Source organism: Eumetopias jubatus, unplaced genomic scaffold, assembly GCF_037043125.1.
Source record: "Eumetopias jubatus isolate StellerSeaLion01/CBP00866 unplaced genomic scaffold, mEumJub1_p1.0 scaffold_4, whole genome shotgun sequence".
Lineage (NCBI taxonomy): Eukaryota > Metazoa > Chordata > Mammalia > Carnivora > Otariidae > Eumetopias > Eumetopias jubatus.
Window position 1 is genome coordinate 188,431,833 of NW_028274810.1, and position 15,474 is coordinate 188,447,306.

General features: G+C 38.7%; 1 protein-coding gene across 1 annotated transcript; it reads left to right on the top strand.

Annotated features, from left to right (window-relative positions):
- The first annotated feature begins 8,385 nt into the window (after positions 1-8,385).
- Positions 8,386-10,886, top strand: SNAI2 (snail family transcriptional repressor 2). Its single transcript, XM_028119018.2, has 3 exons — positions 8,386-8,464; positions 9,270-9,815; positions 10,705-10,886. The coding sequence occupies exons 1-3, from the start codon at positions 8,386-8,388 to the stop codon at positions 10,884-10,886; spliced, it is 807 nt and encodes a 268-aa protein (XP_027974819.1).
- The last annotated feature ends 4,588 nt before the right edge of the window (positions 10,887-15,474 follow it).

The window sequence follows — 15,474 nt, forward strand, 5'->3', positions numbered from 1 at the left end:
GTATGAAAATAGAGATCTATTCCTTCTTTCTATGTTGATTTCTTTAAAGGGCTTTAAGAAGACTTTGCAGAAGCTGATCAATTACATTTCAGAATAAAAGACAAGCAGGGCATACCTCTGCTAGTGCTACTGTCCGCTAGTGCTTTATACTAGAAGTCAGCACATTTCAGATCTAATCCCCTGTGATGCTAAGGAGGTTCACATCCTTTAGCAAGCCTCTTCTTACCCTCCCTGGCCAAAAAAAAAAAAAAGAGAGAGAGAGAGAGAGAGAGAGAGTGAAAGAGAAAGGATTGCAATATATTGCTAAGGTCCCCAGCTCTAAATGTTTATGATTTTATTCTGTCTTTGTTTCCTCTTAAGACTCAAATCCCCTTACACTTCTCTGAAGGATAATTGCTGGTTCTGGATCATCTTTTGCTCATCATCAATATAATTCCAAAGATTCAAGAGAACTTGGAAGTTTAGGATTATTCTCATGCCCTTTCGTCCATAACCACTTTCAAATGATTCATGGTGTCTCCAGCTCTTTGAAAGTACAATAATGAATTCCATCCCTCAAAAGAGTTTGAGTTTGTGTGGCTGTGCTGGAGAGGGAAGGAAGGCATCTCTGTCTGGGGATACACAATGACAAAAGAACCCAGCTCCCAGCTCCTAGAAGGGCTTCCACATCTGCAGTCAGTCAATTACCTCTAACTGCTGGCAAGAGTTACATTAACAATGACTTCAGTGTTAGATCTTAATTCTCTTCTGCTTGAGAGCTATGCTGGATGGCCACTTCACCTGTCAATTGGTCAGTGGGGGCCAACTGTCCTTTAGTGCCAGCAAAAGGTTTATGTTCAAGGACAGGGTATTAAGGTCCGAAGGGATGAGTAAGCACAGTATTTATTTCCCATTATCATACTAAGACTTTAATTTTTAAATGTAAGCCAAATAGCACTTCTGGAAAAGATCACTCTACCTATGTGTGGGGAGATACGTTTCTTTTTAAACAGTCATGGTATAATTTAGGAAAATGTCTACTTTAAAAAAAAAAATCATAGCATATGAAATGACATTTCTGTCCAGGCAAAAATCCAGATATTTCTATCTATTCACCAGTGGTGATTCCAAATAGCCACAAGAAGGGTCTGCCTGACCAGGCTCTTGATCTTTTTTTCTGGGGGCTTGCAAATGCTATAACTGGTTTGACTGGTGGTGAAAGCCATGTCTCTAGAGCAGAGAAAAGTAACAAAGTGCTTGCAGATGTCTGGAAAGCTCTCATAAACCCTATATTCTCTGACAGAGGTACACTTTTGGAAAAAGGCCCACCAAGTTTGTGACCCAAGACCTAAATTTGGGAGATAATCATAAACATGGCATAATTTAGAGTTTGCTTCTCTATATTGTCTTGGAAAGTTTCGAAGTGTGCAGCTTTAAAGGATTTCAACTTTAATGTCCAGGTAGATGTGTTGATGGCTCAGATCTGAGGCAAAGAAGAGGCAAGGCACTAAGTGAGGGCCTGACTCTGAGTCCATGTGAGCAGTGATATGAGCACACATGTGCCAACTGGCCACTCGTCCTCACTATCCCCAGCTTGGTGTATAAGTGATACCTATGTTTCCTTCCCAGTGACTTAGGACCTCAGCACCCTGGAAAGTCACTTGGGAGTCCCACAAAGCTGTCCCTCATGGTCTTCAGGGCAAGTGTTCAGTTTCCATGTAGAATACATAGCGTTCTTCCTCCTACTACTCCAGTCTCTCTCTGAAATGTGCTGCCATACATTCAGGCACCTTTTCTGCAAGGAAGAACTACTCCCTTCAAGCACTCTCCTTACTGCACTGAGAACCAGAGTATCTGGCAGGCCCTCGTTTCTCACAGGGCAGCAGCTCCACTCCTACTGGCACCCACACGTGTCTCAGCCACTACTAATACCTGTTGGCGTGGCTGCCACTACAGCTAATGCCCTGGCCCCCTGTGGTTATCAATACTTTGTAGTATTCCACTATCAGGTATGGCAAGTACTCTCATTAGCCACCCTCTGCAGGTCTTTTTTTTTCTTTTTTTTAATCACCTCTGTCTTAGAGATTCCAAAGCAGTATTGTCTACCTTGTAAAGATTAACAGCATTCTAGTGAATCCATATTTCAGGTTCACTTTCTAGGCCCTACCCCAGCTGAAGCATAGCATCCTGGGGTGCTCAGCCAAAAGAGATACTGGAGTGACAGGCACAGAGCTGTACTCAGAAGCAACTCATCTCTTTGTGTCCTTACAGGATCAAGCTTGCTGAGCCTGGCTCCCTGTTCCTCTGGAGGAAGGGCTGCAAGTCCTGCCTATAAACGAATGTGGACCAACCTACCAAACATGCCCACTCATACATGAACCAATGGATGCTCATGTTGGGAGCTAGGTAGTCATATGACACACGTATATGCACACACACACATGCACAGGCATGCACACACACACACATATGGAGAGAAAGAGAGAGACACTTCCCGATGGTAGAACTCCTCCATTATATTTGTACATATTGATTCTTTATCTATTGATTTATTTTCCCCATATAATCTCATTAAAGACTGAGGTAAAAAAGGCCATCACCTCCAGCTTTGAAAAACCACGTGATGTTTATAGAATAAGAATGAATGATTAGTGGTTGTCTCCTTTGGCAGACCAAAAGACCATGGCAGTTCCTCACTTAAACACTGGGGATTCTAGTCCACGTGTCCTCACAAAAATCACACCCAACACCTGGAGGTAAATGGTATCAAGTCTGAAATCAAGCAACCATGACCGGGTGTTTCTTAGGTAGAAAGGGAGACACAGCAGAGATGGTGGAGGATGGGACAGACATGGAATCAGAAGCCCTACACACCATAGATTCTAAATTCCATGTGTAAGTATTCTCTGAGTGGGGAAGAAAGTAGGAAGGCAAATTTTCAGAGTGGACGTGTTTTGCAATTGGTCATGAATCTAAGTCACTCCTATGGTGGGAAATTACAGTCTGTTAACAAAGTGGTGAAATGAGTAGGATTTGAAATAAAATCCCTACCTCCACCTATGTCTTGCCAGCAGTGTGATTTGATCAAGATATTTCATTTGTGTCTTCATTTCCTCATCTCCAAACAGGGATGATAATATCTACTTTGCAGGATTAGCCACTTTGGGGGATTGATTAAAGCAATGTGTATGGAGTGCTTAGCATACTAGCCAGTTCATATTAAACATTCACAAATGGTAGCTAGTATCATTATCCATAACTCCACAAACTGCCTGGTACTGGGTACTTTTAGCTTACCTTATAAACCACGGTGGTGTAGCAGAGCCCAGCAACAAGGCACATAACCCTGCACATGGGCCCACTGAGCAGACATCTCTGGCTCCTTTGCCTTAATTTTGGATGTTCCTGGAACACCTTATTCCTCAATTCAAAACTCTACCTTGTAGAGATCATATGAGGATATACGAAAAAGTCACTGGAGGTTCTTACTAAGTTTTGAATATAACACTGTTAGTTTTGCCTACTTCTTTCTTCGTAACTGTACAGATTGAAGAACATCATAAATTTTCTTTACTTACCTATCTTGAAATGCCAGTGTAATTTGTTGTATGGTATCATTTGTGTTTCTACAAACGACCTAAGTCATTTGTAATTAAGAATAAATTTAAAATTCAACATTTAAATGGCATTCACCTGAAATTGGGCTAATTACAACATGGGAACAACTTAATGCTCTCAGAGTCCAGTTAAATCACCCATTTTCCACAAGGTGGCAGACCTTATTAAAAAGTTATGGAAAAGAATAACAGAAAAAGAAAGCAATATGTTTTCCAAAGTTGACCAATAGGTGTCTCTTTGCAACCACATATCCCTGAGTTGTTGCATAAAATATAGATAATGTCAACATTCTGAACAGTCTTCTTTCTCATCTAACAGATAAGATCATCAACATTTTCCACAAGGTACAAACAGAACACTGAAGAGATTAATATAGCCACCCAAAGGGAAATGGGATTATAAAACTATCACTAGAAATAAGATTCAGAATACAAGTGATGTGACACAAAATAAATCTCATCAAAATGCTGGTTCCATGTTAAACAGGGTTTTCTGTTAGAAATTATCTTAAATATTTACTGATTCTATATGATTACCACTTACTGAGCGAATAGCATTAGAACTAACTCCAGACAAACACACAATACTAATGTCTATCAACCTGGTGAATGTGGCCCCGGGAACACACAAGAAATAATGGAAATTCTTAAGCAGCAGAGGGACATCCTGATACCATTTTTGTTATTGTTTTTCACCCCAATTATCTCTCTCTCTCTCACACACACACACACACACACACACGTGTGCATGTGGGCACACACACATACACCTTCTCATTTGGTTTTGTTGACATCACTGAGTAGATACACTTATGTATGTTGAGTGTGTATGTGAGTTTCACTCACATCCCCAGAGAAAAGGGGTCTGTCTCCTTGTCATGAAGCTCAAAATATAGAAGCAGAATCCTATGCTTCCTCTGATTATTTTCCCTTTTATATTGGGAAATATTTGTTCTTAAATAATTCTAAATGAGACAAGGGAAAAGTATTAAACATAATTTACAGATAGACAAACCAAGGTACTAACAGGAAACACTTCTCTTTTAGAGATTGGTTTATCTTATCTGAGGGTGAATTAAATTATGAATTAGGAATATAAATACAAATATATTAAGAAATAAATACAAATACAGATATATACAAAATCATAAGATGATATCATGTCTTTGTCATTCACACTTCAAAGTAACATATAATAAACATTTTGCTATTATGTAAATAGTTTTAAAAAGTAGTAATATAATATTCTCCAGATATCACACTCAAACTAATGGTATTCCATAACTGCATATCATTCAAGGGAGTTAATTCCTGCCCTGTCCACTCCAGGGCAATCCTGTCACAATGAAAGCTAGAAAGAGAGGCCATTCATTTTGGGAGACAGGGCCCAGCACAAGATGGGCGTTTCTGCTTCTGCCAAGCTATGGTTTCTCCTGATGTTAGATTTACTCCATTTCCTAAACTAAGTAGTCAGTCCGCATCGCTTTTTACATACTTAAATACCTAAATGTACACAAATCTTTGTGCAAAGTAAATAAATCTGAGGTGCATTCCCAAACCTCATAAATCTAATTTATTTCCCTATCTGGCAAGGCAAGAATATGTCTTTCATGAAAAAGCCTGTCTCCAGGAGAAATCCCATCAGTACAGGAAAGCCTGTGGAGAAGGGCCAGCCCTCCCACGAGGGCCCAGAACTTTAATTTACAAAGTTTTCCACCAATTATCTTTGTTGACTTCTCCAGAAAAAAGAGGAAATAAGGGACTGTCAGATAAGTCACATCAAGTCACACCCTAATAAAATTCATGACAATTCAGAAATTAGACTGCGTGGGCTTCTAACATCCCACATACCCCACAGAAGATCCATGAAGGAAGGGACCCTCTAGTGCGCTCCACCACAGGGTTATTTTTAAGCCCTCACCTTCCCCATGATAACCAAATTACACTGAACATCGGTGGAATCAAAGCCATTGAGCCTGGAAATTGCCCACGGGCAGTAGTTTACCTCCTTTCCTCATTTCTCTCTACCCCACATTCAGCTGTCAGGAGCCTAGGGCTGAGCCTGTGCCTTCTTTTGTTGTATATGACCTGTGTCCACCAGCTTCACCCTAGCTGGGCTGTGTACACCCTAACATCTCAGATAAGCATCTTTTCTCACTATTCCAATGAGCCTAATTATGTCAACCTAAGACCAATTTCTTGCATTAGCAAAACCCATTGGGATTTGTTTTGCCCAAATGAAACATTTTAAACCTGGTGTCATTGCCTCAGCAAAGATTTTTGTCCCTTGGCAAGACAGTCTTCTAGCCAGCGACCAAAGCTAACTTCTCTATATCACCCCTCTGGCTTGCAGGATGGGAACCTTCCGTCTTGTCTTACCAGAGTCCCAGCAGCTGGCCTTTGGGCGGGGATTTTACTTCCCTTCCCCTGTTTTTACCACACCGTTCTGGCGCCAAATGCCCTCTGCTGTGTCTGAGCAGAGCACCTGTGCAGTCTGACTCATGCTATCAGCTCGCAGGCTCTCCCTCTCCTGACAGCAGACCAGACCTCACACAGGTCTACGTGTGACTAGTTACCACGCAGACCTGTGTAATGACATGCCTCATACACGATCCTGAACACTATCTGCTCATCCCAGTACATGTCCTGACTCTGATCTGTGTCATGTGTGATGAGCCCCCCTGGACATGTGGTGGGGAACTCGGCTCAGTTATGCATCTGTAATCCAAATTCAAGATTCAAGCATAGTGAATTACTGTTAAACTTTTTAAGTGAATTTTTAAAATATACACTTCAGCAGGTTATCTTGTGTAATAACTACCAAGAAATCAATACCAAAATGTTCTCTGACACTCTTTGCTAATATCAATAGGCAGTATAGAGTGAAAGGAAGAAATACAAGCAATTCACCTTTGCTCAACTATATTATATTTCTAACAAAAGGTGCCTTTTGCAGGAAATGGGGCAGAAAGAGCAAGGAGGACTCCTGTTCCAATAAACCAGGTGCAAGTAGCAAGCTCAGAAAACCTGCCCTGAATTATACTCTAGTTTATAGTTTGCAGAGGAATCTAATGCATATTCATATTTTCCTGTCTACTACAAATACTATTCCTATTAACATAAAGATTCATCTACATTCATTTCTTTGGCATTTAAATTATGACTGTTGGAAGAAAAAAATAGAATCATTGACATTGGCTCAGAAACTTGTGAGTGCCCCCACTTTGGTCCTCCCCCCTCCCCCCAGCACACAGATTTGTTTTCTCCTCCCAAAATTAAGAAGTTATGCAGCCTGATAATGCATTTTCCTCTTACAGGTCTTGACTTCACCACTATTATTTTCTTTTTCATTTTTTTCTTCCAGCACCTGTTAGAAACAAGGGTAGGGTGCTTGTTGCAAATGTGTTCTTTCCTCAGTCTTTAAGCAAAAGGTAGGGAGAAAAGTCTGGAATGGTCTGAGATGCTTGAAAATACGGTAGAAATTTTACTTTTAAAATTAGCCACCTTGGAGGATTTTTAGATTTAATACCATATACAAAAAAAAATCGAAGTATTTTCGCTGGTTACTAGACTAGCTCCTTAGAACTTTAACCAAGCAGTAGACATAATGGCACCCTTTCTTTAAAAATACAATCCAGGAAACTGGCAGATACCGAGATGAATTTTGATGATTTTATACTGAAGAAAATACTACCATATAAAAGCAGATAAATATTTGAAATGAAATAATTGTCTCTAAGGGCCCATTCATTATATATATGTATATGAGATGTCATATATATACATATATAAATACAAAGAGATACATTTTGGTTCCTAATGACAGTTTACATACTGTCCCTTCCCTCTGTGCAGCGTTCCTTCTTATCTTTGTTGTGTCCCAGTTCTTCCGATAAGCAGCTCTTTCATGGGCTACAAAGCATTTTTTTTCAAGCCACCATAACTAATATGGTGACATGATTACTTAATTTCCACGAGGAAGTGCGCCTCTGGCTTTGCTGAGCCTTTAAAGACATGAAGTGCATTCCCAGCATTCAGAACACTCATGGCATGTGGCTCGGCCCCTTTTGCAGACCAGGGAAGCCCCCCACTGTGGGGGCGCCCTCCTCACTCACAGGGGCTTTTGTCTTGACGGAGCTACCTCCTTTTTTCAAAAGCCAAAAGTTAATTGTTCAGTCCCTGCACCAGTAAAACCTCTCCGAATGCCACTTCCAAATATAGGCTCTCATTAATACCAGAGGCTGACCTGGGATCTTGTAGGACACCCTTTCCTTCCTCTAGCGAACATTTTGTCCCATTGCATTGCTTTACCCGACATCTGGAAGCCAGGCCCGCTTTAGAAATCACACTTCCTAGGACTTATCTAGCTCTCTGAGAGCACGAATAACTGGCAAGCTAAAGAAGTAAAATTACCTCTCTTGAAAATATTTAGGCATTTTTTTTCCTCTCCACTGAAATCCTGAAGAACAGCCCATTTTGAACCAGAATAATTTAGTCTGACAACAGATTCTTCCTCTGTTCACAGCTGTCCCAGAGGGAGGAGCTGAAATCTGAACCTCTCCGCTGTGATTGGATCCTTCTTGCAAAAGAGAGGAAAAAAAACCCTCCCAGCCAAAACGGGCTCAGTTGGTAAAGGAGCCAGGCGACTTCAGAGGCGCCGGCCCGTCCGCCTGCCGCACCTGAGCGCGGCCCCAGCCCGAGCCCAGCCGGCCGCGATGCTCTAGGGACCGGCCGCGTCCTCCCGCCGGACCGTTATCCGCGCCGGGCGCCCGCCGGACCCGCCGGCAAGATGCCGCGCTCTTTCCTGGTCAAGAAGCATTTCAACGCCTCCAAAAAGCCCAACTACAGCGAACTGGACACACACACAGGTAATAAATAAATAAATAAATAAATAAATAAATAAATAAATATTAAAAAGGAAATGCTATCATCTCTCTCTCTCTCTCTCTCTATATATATATATATAAATCTATTGATACATGTTACAACTCAAATATTATTACAAAAGAACCAAAGACAAAGTTGTTTTCCTTTCAAACAGTGTCCTAAAAGAGAGTTCAGATTCTTTTGATCATTTAGGGTAAGTTTTAATTCAAAACTTTTAGAACTTTTAGAACTCTTAACTGACATTCAACTCTTGCAACTTCATTTTCTACAGCTTGTATATACATGCATAATGAGTATATGGAGGATGAGTAACACAATACATAAATGTTGAGTTATTGCTTTTTTCATGTAATAAGGCTCTTTTCCTTCAGAGAGCAGCTTGATCTGCACATATCTTTGTACTCACTCACAGTCATAGAATCTGCAAATAACCCATGCATAAAACGGAAAATAACTTTTTTGTATCTTTAAAATAATATTTAAGTTTTTCCTCCTCAGTGCAGACTGTGAAGGCACTCACTTGTCTGCACTCCCTCACTGCACAGCATGTTATAGCTCCTGTCACACTATATGTGCAGGAGGCATAGATGTGCATTAAAGCACAGTAACTCTGTAGCAGCAAGGGTGGAAATGAAATGTTTTATCAATGCCTATGTCTTCCTAAATGAGTCTATTTATTTCATTATAAAGTCCTCTGTGTGTTGTGTTGCAAAGTAGCTCCTTAGTGTGTTTTCAAGTTATTTTTTTTTACCTTAATCTTCTTTCCTTTCCTTTTCTTTCCCCTAGTGATTATTTCCCCATATCTCTATGAGAGTTACCCCATGCCTGTCATACCACAACCAGAGATCCTCAGCTCGGGAGCATACAGCCCCATTACCGTGTGGACTACGGCAGCTCCATTCCACTCCCCACTATCCAATGGCCTCTCTCCTCTTTCTGGATACCCCTCATCCTTGGGGCGAGTGAGCCCCCCTCCTCCATCTGACACCTCATCCAAGGACCACAGTGGCTCAGAAAGCCCCATTAGTGATGAAGAGGAAAGACTACAGTCCAAGCTTTCAGACCCCCATGCCATTGAAGCTGAAAAGTTTCAGTGCAATTTATGCAATAAAACCTATTCAACTTTTTCTGGGCTGGCCAAACATAAGCAGTTGCACTGTGATGCCCAGTCTAGGAAATCTTTCAGCTGTAAATACTGTGACAAGGAATATGTGAGCCTGGGCGCCCTTAAGATGCACATTCGGACCCACACTTTACCTTGTGTCTGCAAGATCTGTGGCAAGGCGTTTTCCAGACCCTGGTTACTTCAAGGACACATTAGAACTCACACTGGTAAGAGAAAAACGTAGCCAGGAATGTTACTGTCTGATAGAATGAAGCTCTGGGCTGGCTGTTGAATTTGCATTAAGTAGTGACACTGTTTTTAATGATGGATGATCATTTATAGCTACTTCCTGATGACTCAAAAAGTTGTTAGAGCAGAGTGCTCCATTTCTTGTTAACAACCTCTGCTCCAGAGACTGCAAACAGCATTTAGACTTTGGAAAGTAGATTCAGAAGGTTTGGTATCAAAGATCAGTTAAAAAATCAGGAAAGATGTACTTGAATGTGTGTTCTGTGAAACTGCTCCCAATATTCAGCAAACACAGATGTTGCTATCTTAATCAATTGCTTTGGTAGATATGTGAACGGCTTGCTTATAGTCTTCTGTTGGTAACATTAGTGCTGTGATATCTATCACCCCATAGCCAGTTGGATAGTTAGAACTGAATTTACTCTCCATTGTTTTATTATGTTTTGTTTTTTGCTGCTGAATATTTTATTCCTAACACAAAATCATCCTAGGGAGCCAAGGCATTTATCCAACCTTAGTCATAATACAGAAGGAGGGAAAAGGGGAAATATTAGGAAACGTTGGGAGGAGCTCAACATTAGCTGCACCTGCTGAAGCAGAAAGCTTTAATATGTGAAAGTCCTAGAACTACATGAAATATTTCTGCATGACTGGCAGCAGTAACAATATTCTTGGTGTGATTTTTTTAACGCAATATTCAAATTTATCTTAAAGGGCCAGATATGAAAAAAAGTATCTGTTTTGGGGAATTTTAATCAAGTTTTTTTTTGACAAAATGTGATGGTTATTCGCAAATGTTATCTGACTTTATATTTCCTCTAAAAACACTGACTATCTTTCTTTCCCAACCCCCACCCCCACCCCCAGGGGAGAAGCCTTTTTCTTGCCCTCACTGCAACAGAGCATTTGCAGACAGGTCAAATCTGAGGGCTCATCTGCAGACCCACTCGGATGTAAAGAAATACCAGTGCAAAAACTGCTCCAAAACCTTCTCCAGAATGTCTCTTCTGCACAAACATGAGGAATCTGGCTGCTGTGTAGCACACTGAGTTACGCAATCAATGTTTACTCGAACAGAATGCATTTCTTCACTCCGGCTCCAAATGACAAATAAAAGTCCAAAGGCATTTTCTCTTGTGCTTACCGACCAAATAATGTGTATAGACACACAGACACACAAACACACACACACACACACACAGGCACACACAGGCACACACACTAAAAGCTGCAAGAGCACGAAATCCATGTGTTCATATTTAATCCTTTCCATGTGAAGTTTAAAATTACTATATATTTACTGACAGCTAGATTGAGAGGATAAAAGACAAGAATCTTTCTCTTCAAAAGATGAAGCAAAAAGCACATTGCATCTTTTCTCACTAAGAAAAAATGCAAAGATTTACATTGCTGCCAAATCATTTCAACTGAAAAGAACAGTATTGTTTTGTAATAGAGTTTGTAATAGAATTTCCTATAGGAAGAGAATTTGCCAGACACTATCTCAGGTGCCTTATAAAGTATTCCAAGTTTACTTCATTACATGTCTGATGTCTGGTTATCATTGTTGAACTAAAGCCTTGTTTGATTACCTGTAATGCTTTAAACTGTATTTTTAAGAGAGAGACCAAGAAAGAGAAAAAAAAAAAAGAAGAAGAACAAGAACAAAACACAGGAGAATGTATTGAGTATTTTGTTTTTGTTTTTGTTGTCGCCAATAAAGAGTATGCTCCTTGGGGGAGGAGGTAAAAATAGCTTTGAACATTCCTGGTGCATGCTCCATGTCTTACCTTTTAAAAGAATTTTTAATGATTTTCTAAAATTAATTAAAGATGGGAATAAGTGCAAGAAAGGATTCTTAGAAACTCAGTAATGTACTTAAACTATTTTAAATGCATACAACAAATGCAATCCATACAGCACCCTTCCAAGTGCCTTTTTAAAGTAATTGTATAGATGATGAGTCAATGTAAATTTGTGTTTATTTTTATATGATTGAATGAGTTTTGTATGAAAGTGAGATGTTGTCTATAGCTGATGTCTATAAACAACCTGAAGACTTGTGAAATCAATGTTTCTTTTTTAAAAAACAATTTTTAAAGGTCCTTTTTTACAATAAACATTTTTGATTTAAAATCCATTGTTTGTATACTATTTTCAGAGACCTCACTTACTTCATGATTTGTATCAAACTTCTATACAAAGAATTGTTTTTTCTTAATAAGAGAAAAAGTGAATAACATTTTTATGAATATCAAGTGTTATTTTATGTATTAGATTATAATAAAGTATACTGCTAGTATTTTTTCTTTACTCTTAAGATAATACTGTCACATTCAAAAAGATAATATCACAATAGTAATAGTTTGTTAGTATATCCCTTTAACAAAAAATCACACTTCGGAGTGCTAAAAATATTCATATTATTAATAGTCAAGAATACTTTTCAAAACTTTTTATTTACGATGACTTTATTAGGTTGCTCTTTGCAATGAAATTACAATCACTCATTCTAATGAGTGATTATCACAGACCCTGGAATAGTTTAAGATTTTTTTTTAATAGTTTAAGATTTTTAAAAGAAATATCATGTAATGAGATGTAACAGAAAAAAATAGAAAATCTACATTAAAAGATCAGGATAAAATGGATTTATCATATATTACACAAGTTGGAAAATTAAACCATGCAAAGAAAATCCCACATTTAGTTATATAAAAGAAGGGACAGGTTTGATGGGAGCAGTGATAAATAATACAAAGTTAAGTTTTCCGTTTATAGTTTTTTGAACAAGCCCTGACCCAAACTCAAGATATACTTAATAAAATATAGCTCAAGCAGCCATTCCATATATAAGCACATGCTTACCAAATTCTTGGATACTAACTCATATGTAAAAATGTTAACCATTATAGGCATTGTGACAATTACCAAAGTGTATTTGAATCCAAACTCCAAACCCATTATGAGGATAGTTCCTGCTACCATTAAGCACTTCTTGTATACTGAGAACTTGCAGAATTATTATTTTTCCTCCTAATGTCTTTGTGATACAAATAAAAGCCAGAACTAGTATCTCAAAGATATTAGTTATAGACCATTAATAAGTGACCTAAAATACCAATACTATTCCCTTAATGTTCACACACATTCCACTGTATGTTATATTTAAATTTTTAGCCAACATATAAAAGGTGTGCATTTGACTAAAAAAAGAAAAACTTTTAACTTAACATTCCATATATATATATATATATATACACACACACACACACACACACACAAACATATCTCAAAGGCAAAATAATTCAGAGCAGCAATTTATAAATGTAAGAGAAATGGCTAGTAGCTTGACTCAAGTATTCTGCGGTTGTAAAAAAGACCACTTCAGTTAGTGTATATGGTACAAAAATGATTGCCTGAAAGTTTCCAGGCCAACTAATATGTAGAAGTATCTTGCAAGGGCAAATGGAAGTAAGTCAAGCATTCTCAAAGTGATCTGCTTGGCTACCCCAGGAACCACATCTATGCACATTTCCCTCTCTCATGTGTAGATCTACAAGCAAGTCATTTCTTGGCGTCCAAAAATTAAAACAGATAATTTTCTAAAAGGAAGACTCTATTCATTGGTTTAATTTCTTATTGAAGAATTAGCGATGATAATGTTATAGTTCCACTTTATCCTTACCATTCTAACTTCATTCATGCTTAAAATATTTTGCTTTCATCAAGGTAACATGAGTTTGAATTGCAGTACATAAGATGTGAAGATTTTCTGTAAATATGGCTCAATAATTGTTTAGCATTTTTAATGTTTTTACCAAGGTCTTTGACTAGATATCTGCTCTTCTGCAACACATAAGACCTGGCTCAAATGTTATTGACTCTGAAATACTTCTCCAAATTTGCTCTTTCTGGGAGCTTTGTGTCATTTATAATGAAGTACTTATCTCACCACATTGCAATTGTTTGTTGATCCCTTTCTTTTTCACCAGACAGAGCATCCTTCAGGCGTAAATTCCCAGTACCCAAAACATCATCTGGAACACAGACATTAACAAATGTTTGTTGAATGAATAAATGGATAAAATAAGAGAAATTGGTGAAAAATAGCTTGCAGATCTGAAATAAATCCAACATATCTCCCTTTAATGCAGAGTGTTGATAGTTTTTGAGAGATCCTCCAAGCAAATTTACTAATATGTCTCCTAACATAATGATGACAGCTTACCCTCAAGAGATTGGATGCTCAAAAAAAAAAAAAAAAAAAAGGTGAAGAGGGGCAAGTTCAGTGCAGGTGGGCCAGGTTTGTTAGGCCTTCTGAGAGCCTGAACTTTGAAAACTGTGGATTTTAATAATAGGCACATATGCTGATAAGCATTCTCAGTATCCTTAATTTGTTTCCTATAATATGAGACAGTATGGTCTAGTAAAAAGAGCACCATATGTGTTCACTGAATCACTGCCTCCAACTGATTGGCTTTATGTCCTTGTGCAACTACTTAACCCCTCGGTGTCTGCATTTCCTAAATGTAACATAGGAGTACATTTTCTGTAGTATCACAATGAAGTACTACACAGTCCTTGTAGATAATACCAGGTACCCAGTGTTATCATTAAATGCTTAGTGTGTACCTGCTCTTGTATTAGGAAACCTACATATGTCATCTTCAATGGGAAAAATTTCTCTATGATGTTGGTATGGATAAAGATACTAAACTCAGAGAGTTTTGATAATGGAGCCATGATAAAAAAGGTGATAAATTGCAAAATTGAAATCAAACCCAGATTCTTCTGGCTCCAAAGACCCTACCTATCTTCCACTGCACCAAGGGAGTGGAGAGGCCATTGAACTACACTCAGCATGGTGATTTATAAGTTGTAGGCATGTCGGGAGAGTTGTTGAAAAGGACGATGATAATGTGCCCTGAAATTAAATATTATAAGGGTGAATTTAGGAACTATCCTTATTCAGGAATTATGCAATTACATACAACCATCTTCAAGGCCATGTCCCAATTTCCTTCTAGAAATCCTGTTGCCTTCCCTTCCTTCAGTGTAGACCCTCCCTGTCATGACATGTACACTTACAGCCCCCCTAAGTTCTCCTGGTGCCTGGGAGCCCATTTCCTCTGGTCTGCTCTCTGTGGAGATGAAAAGCAGCTGGTCTCCATCCTCTGTACATTAACACTTCATCTTCTGAAGGCCACTGTTACTCCCTCGCACACACACACTCCTCACCCGGGCTTTTATCTTCCTGGCCTAAAAAGTCTTCCAAGCTAAACAGTCACTTCTTTCACCACTAAAATGTGGACACTCTGGTGTAATGAGGCAATTATAATTTTGAAAAGTCTAAGGCTCCCTGGCTAAGATCCCCATCCAAGAAATTGTTCCTACTTTAGATATGAGAAACATTTTGAGCAAAACTAATTTGAGAATGAGTATTCTGTCATTTAGGGAATTAACAATTCTCAAATAAGATGACTTTTCTCTCATTCTTGTCAAGAATCTCATTAGAAGCAGATGAAGTACTAAAGTATTCCCTATACCTGAGATGAACACATAAGGAGGGAAAAACTTTAATTTAACTTTTAATAGTAATTGTAGAGAATCTACGACAATACAAGTAAATCTCTG